We start from the raw sequence: 15196 nt of genomic DNA, 5'->3' as shown, positions 1-15196 counted from the left end.
GTCCCCCGAGGTCAGGTTTTACTCGCGAAGTATTTAAACATAATTGTAATCTAAACTTTACTAGGTGGTTTTAGGGCCCAGAAAAATTCACCTTGATAAATGTGTGTTTTAGTATTTGAATTACTGTTTTACATTTGAATTTATATATTATGTGCTTGTTATAGCAGTCACTGTATATTTGCACCCAAGTCTGCAAAGGCAAATAATAACTTTTGATGTATATTTCTATATTTTAGAAGCATGGTACTGGTGATGGGCCATTTCCTACCACAAATATTAGCACCATCAACGGTTTCATATTTTGAAACCTCCCTTCAAGAATTTTATCAGAATAAAATGAACAGGATATCTGTTTAACCCTAGTTTCAGTATGGAAGGAAGAAAACTTTGAATTAAATGGTTTTGCATCAATGACAGTAGCACTGGCAAAGACTGCCAAGCTGCTTGTGTATGATTTTACATGCATTACTTATAGTGTGGGGACATAAATCTGTTTAGACAGTCACACTGTGGGACTCGTCTCCCTTTTGAAAACAAAAAGAAAGTTTTAGGTTGAACACTTGGTTATAGGTTGATGTTAAGATTAGGTTAACAACATTTGTAGTGATAGGAAGAGATATACTTGCTCAGCACAACAATAGCTCATATTAATTTGAGCTGGGTGTTGTCACATTAAACGATTCTTTGCAATTACTTTCATAAAATTGTCTTAGAGGTAAATTTTGTGTGTCTAATGTAACGTCAGCCTTCTGACTCCCTACTTACTGTTACTGTAACAGAAATCATGCCAGTAGATTAGAAAGCATTTGACCTGCTGCTGCTTTGCTTTTCTCACGTTACTTTGCTGCAACACACAAACAGAGCACTGGTGACTGATCACATGAACGCTTTTAACTGGGAAATGGGAACTTTACCACTTCCCAGCTGACCGAACGAAGCAATACTAAGTCTCCAGGAAATAAATGCAAATCAATGCAATGTCCATGGAAACACGACTCTGTGTGCTCACACGTTCATAAGTATGTCAGAGTATATATTTTTGACTGCAGATACAGGGTAGACAGAGTCATTTTCCAGCTAAGCGTTAGTCTCATGATGTGCAGGTAATTACAACCGCCCCCCCCCCTACCTCCCTCCCCCCCACACACACACACACACACACACACACACACACACACACACACACACACACACACACACACACACACACACACACACACTCAAAGAAGCACACAGCACAGTTGCAGACAAGTCTGTTCAGTGATGATAGATGTTATACAGGCAGGGAGGCCATTCCTCTACTCAGGGTCATCTGTCTTTTCACTGTCATGAGCCGATAGCCCGACACTCTCACTCTATTTCTCTTTTTTTTTACAGCTCTCTCTCTCTCTCACACTCACACACCGAGACACACACACACACACACACACACACACACACACACACACACACACACACACACACACACACACACACACACACACACACACACACACACACACACACACACACACACACACACGCTGCACCTCTGAACAGGTTATGTGTTTGTTTGTGAGTGCAGGGAATAGGGTTCTGTGATAGTAGTCAATTAGAAGATTACACATGTGGACAAAGTCCTAATTTGAATTGATAAAGATGTATGATTACGCGAGCTAGCGGATGAAACTGGTACTGCATGAGAACATCAATGTGGCGATAATTACAACTGAATACAGGGATTAAATTGCAATTAAACATTCTCTCTGAGATTTTCTCTCGACAGTCTTTTCAGACTAATTACACGGAGGAAATAAAAGTAAACAGGGGAAGAGTAAATCACCCTTTTTTTTTTTTGCTGTGTACTCATTTTCCTTTGCTCCTTCTGTTCTTTCCTTTTTCTTTCATTTTCATGGATATTCTCCCGCTCCCTTTCTCTCCTTTCCTGTTTCCAACTCCTTTCACCTTTTGTCTTTCTCTCAGTTCTGCTCACATCTCCATCCTTCCCGACTCGCCCTTCCTCCTCTTAGAGGCCAGTTCTCAACAGCAGTTTTAGAAGTGATCCATTTCACCAACCAGAGAAAAGCCAATTATCCGCTTTTTTATGACTTTCCTTATTTTACTACTCACACTGTGTTTTATTACCGGGTTGTTGGCTCCCAGCACTGGCGCATACCTGCACACGCACAATATAAGTATGTACAGCCACACGAAGAGTAATCAATACACAGAGCCTATGTAAGAAATTCCTATATAAACCCTTAGATGTCTGGTTTGCATAATGTTCAGTTAGTGTGTGACATGACAAATAATGACTGCTAGTCAAATAAGTGATGTGGGATTCGAGTACATTATCTTTAGCAGCAGTGAGTGGTGAGCTGCACACTTGTCAATCAGCAAAATAAAGATTGCATTGTTTTAGAAATAATAATAGTAAAAGACACTTTAACAGTGAAACACAGCAAGTTCCCTTTGCCAACTTCTCCCTTATTCAAATTTTACTGACAACAAGGAACATACAGGGACAATACAATACACGTGTAACTATGACTGTACATGTGTGTGTAATGCAGACATCTGTGTATCATGTGTGTGCTTTAACGGTTGCACAAGTGAAGTACAACAGTATACCAGAGCTAAGAGAGAACGATCACCCTCATTTGTCACTCCTTCTTTCCACCGGGCAGACACAGTGTACTCATCTACATTCAGCACCGGAGGCAACGGATGTTTAATGCCGCCATTAAACTCATCTCCGACATAAAGTGCATCTGTGACTAAAGAGTGAGCACAAGCCAAGCTCCAGGCAGTGAGTCTAATGGTGAATGGAGCTCTTCAGACACAGAAAGGGAGAGAATATAAAAGTAATATAATATGGCAGGAGTAACTTTCTGATTAACCTAGCTGTCCTTTCTGCTTCCTTCGCACTCTGAACTCTGAATCTGCCCTTGTTTTGCAAGAAATCTGTGCCGTCTACCTCTTTTGTATTCATGTTGACTTTACTCTCACTTATTTTATTCTCTCTGACGTATTACCTTCTGAATCTGCCCTTGTTTTGCAAGAAATCTGTGCCGTCTACCTCTTTTGTATTCATGTTGACTTTACTCTCGCTTATTTTATTCTCTCTGACGTATTACCTTATGGTCCTGTCTGCTCATCCATTGCTCTGGCATCGGCGATGTTAACCCATAAAAAAGGCACCACACTAGCTTCATGTGGGGGAGAAACCAAAGGGAGTTATCAGAACACTTGCGCTAATTACTATCACAACTTTTTGTTGCTTGAAGAGATCTATTTAACATTGGTCCCATGTGTCACATTACATTTTCCTATTTCAGAGAAAATTGCCAAACCACATTGCCCAAGATTTCATCCTGTATTTTTATCCTGTATTAAAGCCTTAAAGCAATATTCTAATAAAGTAGAACATTCTCACTTTTTAGCACAAAATCCCTGCTGTGAGTTTTTAAAGTCCACTACCAAGACTTACTGCCCCAGGGAATCTTAGACATGTCACTCTCTTGAGTTAACATTGTTATGCAAGCGATACAGGATTTTCCTCACCTCTTATTTAAGGATCGACATGTTTTAAAGTAACTCAATGACAACTGAATAAAAAGCCTGAATGCCACAGGTGACAACTGATCCCAAAAGCAACCACTGGTTGACTAGATCTGATCTTTTCTTTTATAAACGCAAGTCAACAAATCCATGTTAAAAAATGCAAATTACGCACCCAAAGGGAATTATTATTTGGAGGACATAATCATGTTTATCTATTCTGTTCATTACTTAAGGACATGATAATTTTGCACTATTTATACTAAAGCCCCGATGATAAAGGACCAGAATTTCAATTGCCAAATAATTATGTTATAACTGTGTTTGTTCAAGAAACTGATGCCTCATTATACTTTAGCTGACCCTGCAGCCATGAGAAGCAACATGAAGAATCTCACGTGGGATTTTCAAAATACAATTGATACTCGCAGCCTATAGTAAGTGAATGATAATGTATAAGTTGGCAATATGTATCACAGTTGGCGGTACGACGATGTGATGATACTGCTGTCAATATGTGGCACCAAACACACATTGTTAAATGTAGGTTTTCTGCAGTGAGCTTTGAAGAGAAAACATGGAGGAGGGAAGTGCACGAAGCTGTAAATTCTCAGTCTAGGATATGTTTTCTGTCAGCTGACAAACACAGCTAATGTTTTATGATGACAGTCTGCAATATCGACAACAACAAAATAAATTTAAATGTAGTTGCGCAATGCTTTTCATCCAATTTCCTCGAGTCTCTCTCAGGCTGCCTAATTTCCTTTCAGAGAGCCAAATATATTATTTAAGGCGAGACATAAGTCTTATTTGTCGCCATTTTGTGGTGTCACTGTTGTCCCCATCACGACAAAATAATAGCACCTAAGAGCAAAGGCTTCCATCATGAGTCATAGCAAGGTTCTGCTTTAAATGACAATTATCCTGATTGTGTGCCTTTATTGTGACAAGCTCTACACTCAAGTGAGATTCAAGTGCTCCCATCCTATATTCTTATTGACAGCAACTCTAAATAAATGTTTACCAATATTCCCTTTATAATTCTGGATATTTAGGTTTTGTGTTGTTGGTTTTTTTTGTTGATCCACACAAACAGAACGTCTTCTTTATATTCAACTACATAAGCTCTGATTTGGATTTAATGAATCAAATATGTGCAAATGTAACACAAAATATCTTCTACAATTCAGGATAATAAAGTGACATATGCTCCTCTTCCTCTTTTCTTTAAAAGCTGTTTCCATGGCAATACTAAAATAAGACTAGGAGCTGTCTAATTAGGCCTTACACATATAGATGGCTGTACTATAATAGCAGGTAGAATTTTGCTTTGATTTTGTACTATGCATATAATCTATTGCAACCTCCTTCAAGTTAACAATGAATTCTGTCTGTCGGAAGCAAAAATCACTGGGGAAAACAATCGGCCTGGCTCTGTCAAGGTTAAAAAATATGCCTTCTGACAACCATAAAGCTCAGCAATTAAGGTAAAATATCTGTAGTTTTATCTTTTGCTTTTCTGCACACAAACAGAAAAACAACAGTTTGGTTTTCGGTGGAATTACATGCTATAACTGTATCTTGGTTACACAAAATGTATGTGCCCCAGTACTTCTGTGCAGCATCTCCAGCTGTAGTGTGTGTTGCCAGATATGGTGAGCAAGTTCAGCTTTTAGTTTTGGTCTCTGAACATACACAATGGGTCCTTCTCAATTTCAAACGTGCCTCTTTCGCAGGCTGCAGCTCTAAGATGCTACATCATCAAATCCTGAGGAAGGACTGTTCCAGTGTCTAGAATCCTTAGAACCAGGTCTAGAACCAAGTCCTTCAATCCCAGAATTTCAGCGGCATCCTTAAAATACCTACAATCGTATGCCCACATACAAGTATTGGACCTATTCAGGGATACACAGTATTTCCAGAACATAACACAGCAGTAAGTGTCAATAAAGCTCGGCGTGGTTGCACTGTTATGTGTTATCTGAATCCCCTCGCCTGTTAGGGACCAGACATGGAAGGACCCGTCCTACCGAAGACATACTTGACATTGATCAATGGTATTGAGCCTGGCAACATCTCTCTGACAACAAGACTTCAGTGAGCAACTGTTTTTACATTTCTGCTGCAAGCCAGGCTAGCAGTTTTCCCTTGTTGCAGTCCTTATGCTAATGTAGAATAAACGTCTCTCAACTTGCCATGTACTTGCCAAAAACCAACTGCACTTATAAGTCTTTGGCTACAAAGTGCCTCTATGCCATCTGTAAAGAAACGTTCTCTTCCTGACCCTGGTAATATTAATAATAATGTTGACGCAAGCCCTACCAGGGAAAATACATCAGCAACACGTTCTCATAGGAAATATTCAGTGCTCACAAAATGTGATTTTTATTTTTTTTTTTGTCAACAGTAGAAGGCATGTTTTAAGAAGCAACAAACAAAGTTGGAAACATCTCAATGTATCACTGCAGAATGCATTTTTTTGCAAGCGAGAACTGCTTTCTTTGGTATTCTCATATTCTTCAGATGCTGCTTATAACAGGAAAGCAAACACTAATGCCATATGTCTTAATACTCGTTAATACAAGACTAACAGTGGATAACACTTTAATAATTCCTTCTTGTAGAAGAGGCTAGTAGATTAAAAAAAACAAATGGAAAGCAAAGGAATGTCTTATTTATTGCCAATACAAGGCTTTTCTCTGCATTGCAAATCAGAACCACAAGTTCCCGCTCAAAGCAAGAGGGGAAAAACAAATGCCAAGACTAATTAGTCTCCCTGTGTTCAACATTTAATAAACCCAATAGGGTGATGTAAATTAGAGGCTGAACAACAATTCACAAAAGAAATAAGCAACTGATGCACACCAAAGAATTTTGAATATGTTTCGTGTTTTTGGCTGGTCTTGGAATTGAAATTGTCAGAACAAACTGTATAGCCATAGCTTTGCCTCTCTCTTTCTTAAGAGCATGATGCTGAACAATTTATGGGCACTGACTGTGACAACAATAAACCAATGTTCCTGTGAAGAATAAGTAAAAAACAATAACAAAAAACATTTCATATAATATGTGATTAATATGAGATAAAAGACCAAGTCTGGTCACTGTTTGTTGGATTTTAAAAATATGCATCGTTATAAACTGAACCAAAAAATGAAAATCGACTCGGTTCCCTCCAACTCCCACTGTACGTCATGTGTGTCTGTGTCTGGAAATCACATTGCCTTGCATTTTATCTGTCCCCAGCTCCACTCCAAGGCTCAGCTGGATTCTTTATGCTTGTCTATTTTTTGTATAAATGTGCACGTAAGTGAATGTCTGTTGGTATATATGACTTACTGTAGAAGGAGATGCGTGTGTTACTTTTGCTGACTACATTCAGTCAGGTGGGATTAGACAGCAACATGGCTGATATACTTTTTGAATCGTTTGAACATTAAACTAATTTGTTCCCCTGTTTACGTGAGTGTGTGAGAAAATTCTATATAAACGCAGATTACAGGTCTCTGCGGGAGACTGCAGAGCCAACTGAGAGTATCACTATGTACCATAGAAACCCGAAAGTGAGAGAAGGGTGTCTTTTCAAATTAGAAGAGTAGAATTAGAAGAAAAACACAGTAATACCCATCTGACTGAATTATGACAGCTGTGAGTTTACTGCCTTTGTTATAGTCATCTCGCTGCTACCCTCTATGCTGCATTTAATTTACAAGACCCAGTTATTTCTGTTTAAATTGCTCCTCTGCTCTCGCACTCTTCATAGACACAACGTAAGAAAACACTGGGGAAAAAAAAGACATTAAACCCCCAAACTACAAATGAGGGTCACATAGAGTTAATTTGTTACTGAGGAGAATTGTGACCTATCCACAAATGTTGACATTTTCCTAATGAGCCTTATTATGCTGCAGGAGCATGTGAATGTTTTAGCTGCACAATAATCCTCAAGTCAGAAGTGGAGATATGGGAATTAAGACTTTCCTGATTGTCCACTGCATATTGACAAGACAAGGACCCGTGAGTGTTCTAATGTCCTCTCCTCAGACTACCTGTCTTGTACGTTGTAATCAACAGCAATGAAAACAAAAAAAAAGGAAAGAAGAATCGAGGGGGAGCACTCAACAGGCAGCAGATGGGCATTACCATAGCAACAGGCATTCCATATCCCGACTGTCAACGTTTTATTTCCTCTACGTCTTTTTGTATAGGAGAGACGAGGGAGGAGTCAATTTCTTAGCACAAATATTCACTGGTCCAAAGCGCCCTCTGAACCTCTGCCAGCAATAACTGAGGAACATTCATTATTATAATGTAGTGGAGATGGCATTTGAACACCAAGGAGTACACAACATAATGAAGAGAGCTTTATGTCGTACAGCACATGAAACTCATCATTTATCTGCCATATAACTGATTCCAAAAATTTATTTTTCCATGTTCACCTATCAGCATGTAACTCTGGTTAACTGCATGCTTTCAACATTTAAATATGAATGTGTTATTAGTTCATAAAAAAAAAACACTACTAAATGACACTGCTCACTGCTAAAGCTAATTTGACCCAAATTAGATTTTTCTAAAAACTCTTTCATTGTAAAGTAAAGCTGATGCAAAGCCATAGTAAAAACATCCAGCGCTCCAGCAATCAGTCAGTTAATTAATTAGTCAACTGACCAAATATTAATCGGAAACCATTTAGATTTCTTTAAGCTAAAATGCAGATCATTTGCAAGGTCTAGTGCCTGAAATGTGGAGGACTTATCTGCTTTTCTTGACTACACGATGTACATATTATACCTAACAGAACAGTTAATTGATAAATCGAGAAAACGATCAATAGTTGAATCAACAACAAATTAGTTGTAGCTCTAGATACGTAGCTCTACAGTGGCATCAGTAAACTAAACTATGCCTTCTTTATTCTCATCCTTTTGGTTTTATCCCAAGCTGTTAATGATTAAAAACTACTGTGGAGCATACTGTCTCTGATGAATGATCCCTGCTCACCAGCTGCTGTGCAACATGTATAAGGTGAAGGGGGACATAGTGACTCCATGTCTCCCTTATTTATTGATGTTCAAGTGAATATAGGACACTCTGAATGAGGACTCGGATGTCTCAGGTCTCTCTTTTCTGTCCTTAAATATCCCCCTCTGTCTCTGTAGCACTCCTTCTACAAACCTATGCAGCCACAAAAAATTAAGACGGAGATTGAGCACATGGCTGTTTACTGCCATAGCTTTGTTACTGTGGTATTAATGTTTACAAAGTCATAAACACAGCAAATTAAATACCTGCCATCAAAATCATCCAACTGTCATACATCAAAGAGAAGGTATGTCTGCAATACCGCATGTGTGTGTGTGTGTGTGTGTGTGCGTGCGTGCGTGCGTGCGTGTGTGTGTGTGTTTTTGCATACACAGCAGATGTTCTGTGCAGCCTGTCAGACAGCCAGCAGTATCCTGCAGCTGATACTCTCTCTGGACAGCCTGACTGACAGGTGTGTGTGTGTGTGTGTGTGTGTGTGTGTGTGTGTGTGTGTGTGTGTGTGTGTGTGTGTGTGTGTGTGTGTGTGTGTGTGTGTGTGTGTGTGTGTGTGTGTGTGTGTGTGTGTGTGTGTGTGTGTGTGTGTGTGTGTGTGTGTGTTGTGGGACCTAAATCTGTTTAGTCACATTGTGGGGACCAGCCCACCTTTTAAGGACAAAAAGAAATTCACGTAATGTAAATCATTTCATTTTATTATCAAGCCTTGGTTTTAGGTTCGGTTCAGATTAAGGTCAGGGTACATCTTCCTGAAATTAATATTAGTAAATGTAATGTCCTCTAAAATGATGGAAACACAACTGCGCATGTGTCTGTTTATGTTTTCTTGTGTGTGAGCAGAAGGGAGCTTGCTTTGCCTCCAGCAAATCAATGTCCCCCCGAGGGAATGTGGAACCTGAGACAAAGAGCAAAATAGAAGAGCAAAATAGACCGAGAGAGAACGAAAGACAGTGTGTGAGAGATAGAGGAAGCCCTGGGCAAACACATTTTGCTCCCTTTCTCCCCTCCAATTTCAGGTGTTTCACTCACAAACTTCACTCATTTTACAGATAAATTAGTGTGAAAATGTTTTGTCAGAAGAAATCAGTAAAGACGCTGAACTAAAGTGGTGGGAAATTAACACCTGCAAGCAGCAGCATCTTGGTCAGGGTAAGAAACTTGTATGTGGCTCTATTATCTAATCTGCCCCAGTTTCCAGAGCAACCAGAGTTACCGCTTCGTAGCTGTATGCCAGTCAAGTTGCAGTTTACATCCACTCCTGTCCAGATTTAAATAATACATGTAGAGAAGATATTGAAAATATCCTGTCATGAGTTCACATGCGTGGCCAATAAAGTTGATAGACAATGCTTAAAATACGGATGTTGCTGCAAAGAAGCTACAAATTCGAAAACATAGAGACTTCAGACACATTGTGGACCCAACACCACCGAATATAGATACGATTATTCATTTCATGCTGGACACCCAAGATCAGTGTCAGTATTCTATGTCATATTCTCCCCTTCTGTTCCTCAGTTATGGCGCTGAATGATAGACAGAAAAGTTTTGTTGCAGAACATTGAATTTTTATAAGGAAGTTGACCTTTGCCCTTTCATAAAATGTTATCACTTCGCCATTTTATCGCATTAGACGTTTGTGTGAAATGTTGTGATAATTGGTGTATGATTTTTTTTTTTTTTTTTTTTTTTTTTTTTGCATTATGGCCAGAAACATGTCTTTTGAGGTCACCATTGACCACCAAAATCGAATCAGGCCATCGTTGAGGCCAAGTGAACGTTTGTCAGACATTTGAAGAAATTTTGTCAAAGTGTTCTGGCGATATCGTGTTCACCGTAACGGGACGAATTTACAGCCAGACATACCTGGCTATGGCTGTGACCATCGCCGAGGCATGAAAACAAATCAAAACATGATCATGTTACCATGGTGACGTCAGCTACTGATCTACATTTTTTTTAATTTTTTTTTTTATCAATCACATGCCTTTTTTAAATAAAACACAATATTTAAATTCACTTTAAAATAAAAAGAAAGAAGACTCTGAAAGTATGACTGCGCTTCAGTGGTATGATTTAAAGCTGCACTTTCAATCCAGTCTTTTTTTTTTAATGTTTTCTGAAGTTACTCTACAGCTCTGAATTTCAGCTACAAAAACTGCTCCCTTGCCGTGGAGGAGTTAACTCAACACACACTTCTCTCTAAGCCCCCTATCATATCACTGTGTCACTGTTAGTTTTGGAGGCTTAAGTCATTTTGGAGTACAAGGTTCAGGACTTAAGTTCAGTCTGTCGAGTTGTTATAAAAGTTGGCATACAAGTCATAGCTCAGGCATACCATGATTTTTTAAACGTGGAATTACTGCATATTCTTTGACCCACATCAGCAGCATGGCTCCAGAGATGGAAATTTACAATCTGACGGTCAATTGATCTGCCACTTTGGTCCAAACAAAAATATGTATCTTAGCAACTGCTGTATGGATCGTCCTGAAATTTGGTGCACACATTCAAGCCTTCTCTCAGGATGGGTATCAACTCTGGCACCTATGTTTTCTATAGCATCATCAGGGCCAACTCTTAATTTGTCCAAAACATTGGTTTGTAACCAAACAACATTTCTAACAGACTTGGCTGTACTTTACCTTTAATGTTAATACAAACGTTGTCAGGTAAATTAGGAAGGGAACAATTGTAAACATACCATAAAAGCAATACCTGCACACATCAGTATGTTAGCATGATGAAGATAGCTTTTTGGTAAAAGCACCGTATTCATTCATCTCCTTTCTCTGCTACAGGGAAACTATCATAATACCTGTCTCTGATTGGATTGTAAGAGATGGAACCATTTCCTCATGTTATGACATTTCCAGGCTGAACTGCGATGCGTCAGTCCATGCAAACTCAATCACACTGAAGAAAACTGGATTCAGCTGAATGACATTTTAGCCTTGACCTTGTACGTAAGGAGAACTAATACAAATATTTGTGTGTGTGCGGTCATGAATGCTCCTCCACTGACAAGTGAGACCAGTATAATTGTAACAACCAATGAACTGTCTGACAAAAACCTTGATGTCTTGAAAAGGTTGACTTGCGACTTGCATGATTCACTGACGCTGTCTAGATGGAAAAAAATGTCTCTCTATTCATTGAAACTTTCCAAGAGTGTTAGAAGCGTGATAAAAACCCTTCTCAGAGAGAGAGAAAAAAAAAAGAAACTCAGGCTAAGCCTTGTGTCTCGGCGGTGTAGTATAAATCCTTCAACCTCTACTTCAAAACCACTCACACAAGTTGACCTGCACTGTCTCCGCAAACAAATACGATCATAGCCAGTTTATTCAGGGGAAAACATAGATAGACAGAAGCATTTACTCTATGGGTGCAAGCAGAAATAAAATAAATTCAACTAGCGAGTGGAGAGAGGAACACTGAAAGGTAAAGTAATAATCATCTGCTGGCTTGTCAGACAGAACACCGGACGACACCACTGGTGATACAGCCCTTTTATTACCCACTGGCTCCATAAAACCAAATAAGCCCTATCCACATGCTTTGTATGTGTGTGCAGGTGAGTGGATGTGTATACACTTGTGTGCGTGTCCAGCAAGACCTATCCTGATTCCGAGCGTCGACAAGAAACAAGTGGCCAAGTCAAGTCAGATAAGGAACCGTCCTTGGCAGTGGTATGTACAAACAGAAACTCTAAGTGTTCTTTTTCAGCAGTTGGCTACGGGGAGACAGAGGAGAACAGAAAGACAGCTTGCATATTTATTCAAAGAGAATTTATTTATTTATTTATTTAGCCTCCCTCTTTCTGTCTCATCTCCAAGGGAAGAAAAGACATAAAACATGTAATGCATTTACACAGAACATTCAAGATCAGCAATTCCTAGAATAGACAATAACCCTCTGTCTTTCTCTCTTTGTCTCTCCCGCGGCAATTCAGTGTGCTGTAAAAAAAAAGAAGCTATATTGCTGTAATGTAATGACATTACACTGTACAGAGGATAAATGCCTGGTGGGTAAATGTATCAAAACAGATCCCTAGATCCTGTTATAGGTCAAACAAAACCAGACCATGGCCCATTTTTCCCCTTCTTTTCTTTCTAGGTTTGTGGTTCTATTCAACCCAACCTATAATACCATCGTGCAACAGATGGTATGGACCCCACAGAGTCATGTCTCAACATCACCAAGTCAGTCTGCGATTACATTTAGAGATAGAAGCAACTGAGGAAGCCTACATACACTGAAGAACTGTGGCAAGTTCCCCAAGATGCTTGGAACAACCTACCTGCCGAAAACCTTGACAAATGGTACCGAGGAAGGGAAAGGGAAAGGGAAAGGGAAAGCGTGGCCACACCAAGTATCGAGTCGAGTAGGGTTTGTTTTCTATGAACTGCACTTTGTTTCAATTTAATTGAGAAATGGCAACATTCATTGTATTATTTATGTTTAAAAGTAGTAAAGAATACTGTACAGTATATAAAACAGAGGTCTTTTTTTTTAACCTACCAGTTGTCATTTGCTTTTACACAGTGACACAACTTCACACGGAATTTCTATCAAATTACACCGACAACAGTTGTGAATTTTTGCCATGGTCCATTTAAATCTCTTCTCTTTCCTATAGAAAATATGAGAGGACATACAGCACATTCACACAAATAGACATATTTACCTGTGATGGGATTCTTTCCCTGTGATGCGATCTCCGGATGGGTCCAAGGGGGAGGGGAGCAGGTTGAGACAGGAAGCCAGGGACTGGCTGGAGTTTTCTCTGGACACTGCACACACAGATAATCATTAGATCAAGTTGGTTTTTCTAACCTCAGCTGACACTTGTGTCTGATTAACAAACCTGACCGTGACATATTTTAGCCAATATGATCCATAACTCTCTATTTACACCTCCCAAACTGAATCAGAAGCTATAAAGCACCAGTCATGTCACAGAGTAGTTTAGTAAAATTCAGTCGGGACGATATCATTAGTCGTTTAAAAAAAATGATAGGTCTATGTTTAATGGCACATTTGACAAAGCAATGCAGAAGAGTGGGGAGTAAAAGTTGGCGATGAAGCCAACAGTCGTCACTTCTCCATGTCTTTGCAAAGGTTCCTCTGTCTCCCTCTCTTTCTGAACACACAACCCTGCAGCTGAACACTGCTGACTATAAATTGCTGTGCGACTGCTTGCTTTTTAATAAAGGCTTCAACAAGCCACCCGAGAGGGGTAAAATTGAGGAGTGCAAATGAGGTGCTCGATTGTGTGCGGTGGTTGGATGGTTGCGGGTCAGCTGGGTATACATCTATGTAGGAACCTTTACATGTGCCCGAGTCGGTCTGCACGGTGTGCACTGCCTGATTGTGTGTGCACGTATGTGTCATTACTTTGAGCGTGTGGAAGAACCTTACTCTTTCTATTCCCAGCACAAAGTCTGAGTCCCTTGACTTCATGAAAACAATTCATCAAACCTCTTAATTTCATGCTACAGTCTGCAAACCATTAGGTCTAATGACTAAGCATGCACGCTTGTGTGCTAGTGTGTGTATTAATGATGGTGCCTCCTTTAGCTCTGGATCAGCCGGTGCCTGCGGCGATGCTTTCAATGCGTATGCGAGTGTTTTTGTGTGGGTGTGTGAGTGTGTGAGTGCTCAGCTTAAACCCACCTTCTCTCTCCCAAAACTCTCCAAACCCCACGAGCAGAGGAAATACAGTTTATTAGGGCTGAAGTTCCTCTTGTAGTTTTTACTCCACAGTGCTGCTAAGTATTTTACTTTATTTGACTGCAACTGTAATACTCTGTTAGCCCATCTGGGACTTAAATATTGCCGAGAGATAGATGAATCCAACCTCAATTTAACATATAATTTGATTCAGAGCTCTGTTGGATAAGAGTCAAAGCTAGACGTGCTTACATGAAGATGCACCACGCCGCTGTCAAACATGTAGTCCCTGTATCTGAGCAACTTGAATCACAGACATAAAGGGTGATCACATTTCAAGCTTATGTTTCCTCTGCCGAGTCATTTTATTCATGTGTCATGCTCAGCCAAACACCAACTGTCAAGTCAATGTGTATATTTTGTCTGTGCAGCGTGATGTCTATTAATATGAAGCAAACATTTGCAAGCATAGATCATCAGAAACATAATCAATACTGACTGTATATGCAAGAGCTTGCAATTTTGCCCAATTAACACAATGTTCCTATAAATAACAATAATGCTTGAAAAAGTCAATCATTTAACTTCACTACATCTTCTTCCGACATGAACGCGATAGTTAATGAGCTCAAATTGTTTTAAAGTGTGAACACATTCACATGTGAGGAAGGTATCGCCGCTCACTGCACTCATTCAAGACAGTAATATCGTTGTGTGCTGTATGAAAAGAAGCTGGGGTTACTGTGTTTGGCACGCTGTGCTGCACTGTGGCAGGGCACGAGCAATAACTCTTCTCTGACAGCCACTTTTCAACCATGAGGCATGTCAGGAGGAGTGTGACTGAAATGCCAAAACATCAGAGGAGATAAATCGCTGTAAATGAGGCAGCTACGTCAAAGTTGTGGCACATGTTGAATGAAGCAGGCAGAACACTGGTTTC

General features: G+C 39.7%; 1 protein-coding gene across 2 annotated transcripts in view; it reads right to left on the bottom strand.

Moving 5' to 3' along the window:
* Window positions 1-15196, bottom strand: part of ccser1 (coiled-coil serine-rich protein 1) — a 122012-nt gene that overhangs the window by 86675 nt on the left and 20141 nt on the right. For both annotated transcript variants that reach the window (XR_011310943.1, XM_069699499.1), the window contains exon 6: window positions 13271-13376. Coding sequence is in view for 1 of the 2 variants with exons in the window: in XM_069699499.1 (XP_069555600.1) it covers window positions 13271-13376 (106 nt within the window). In the remaining variant the exon portion in view is untranslated. The remainder of the gene's footprint in view (window positions 1-13270; window positions 13377-15196) is intronic.

This window comes from Brachyistius frenatus, unplaced genomic scaffold (assembly GCF_029030835.1).
Source record: "Brachyistius frenatus isolate BFR_SWC_R1_liver_20210118 unplaced genomic scaffold, ASM2903083v1 Contig_30, whole genome shotgun sequence".
NCBI lineage: Eukaryota > Metazoa > Chordata > Actinopteri > Embiotocidae > Brachyistius > Brachyistius frenatus.
The sequence above is the reverse complement of the archived record's forward strand: the minus strand, read 5'-3'. Positions and strand labels throughout refer to the sequence as shown.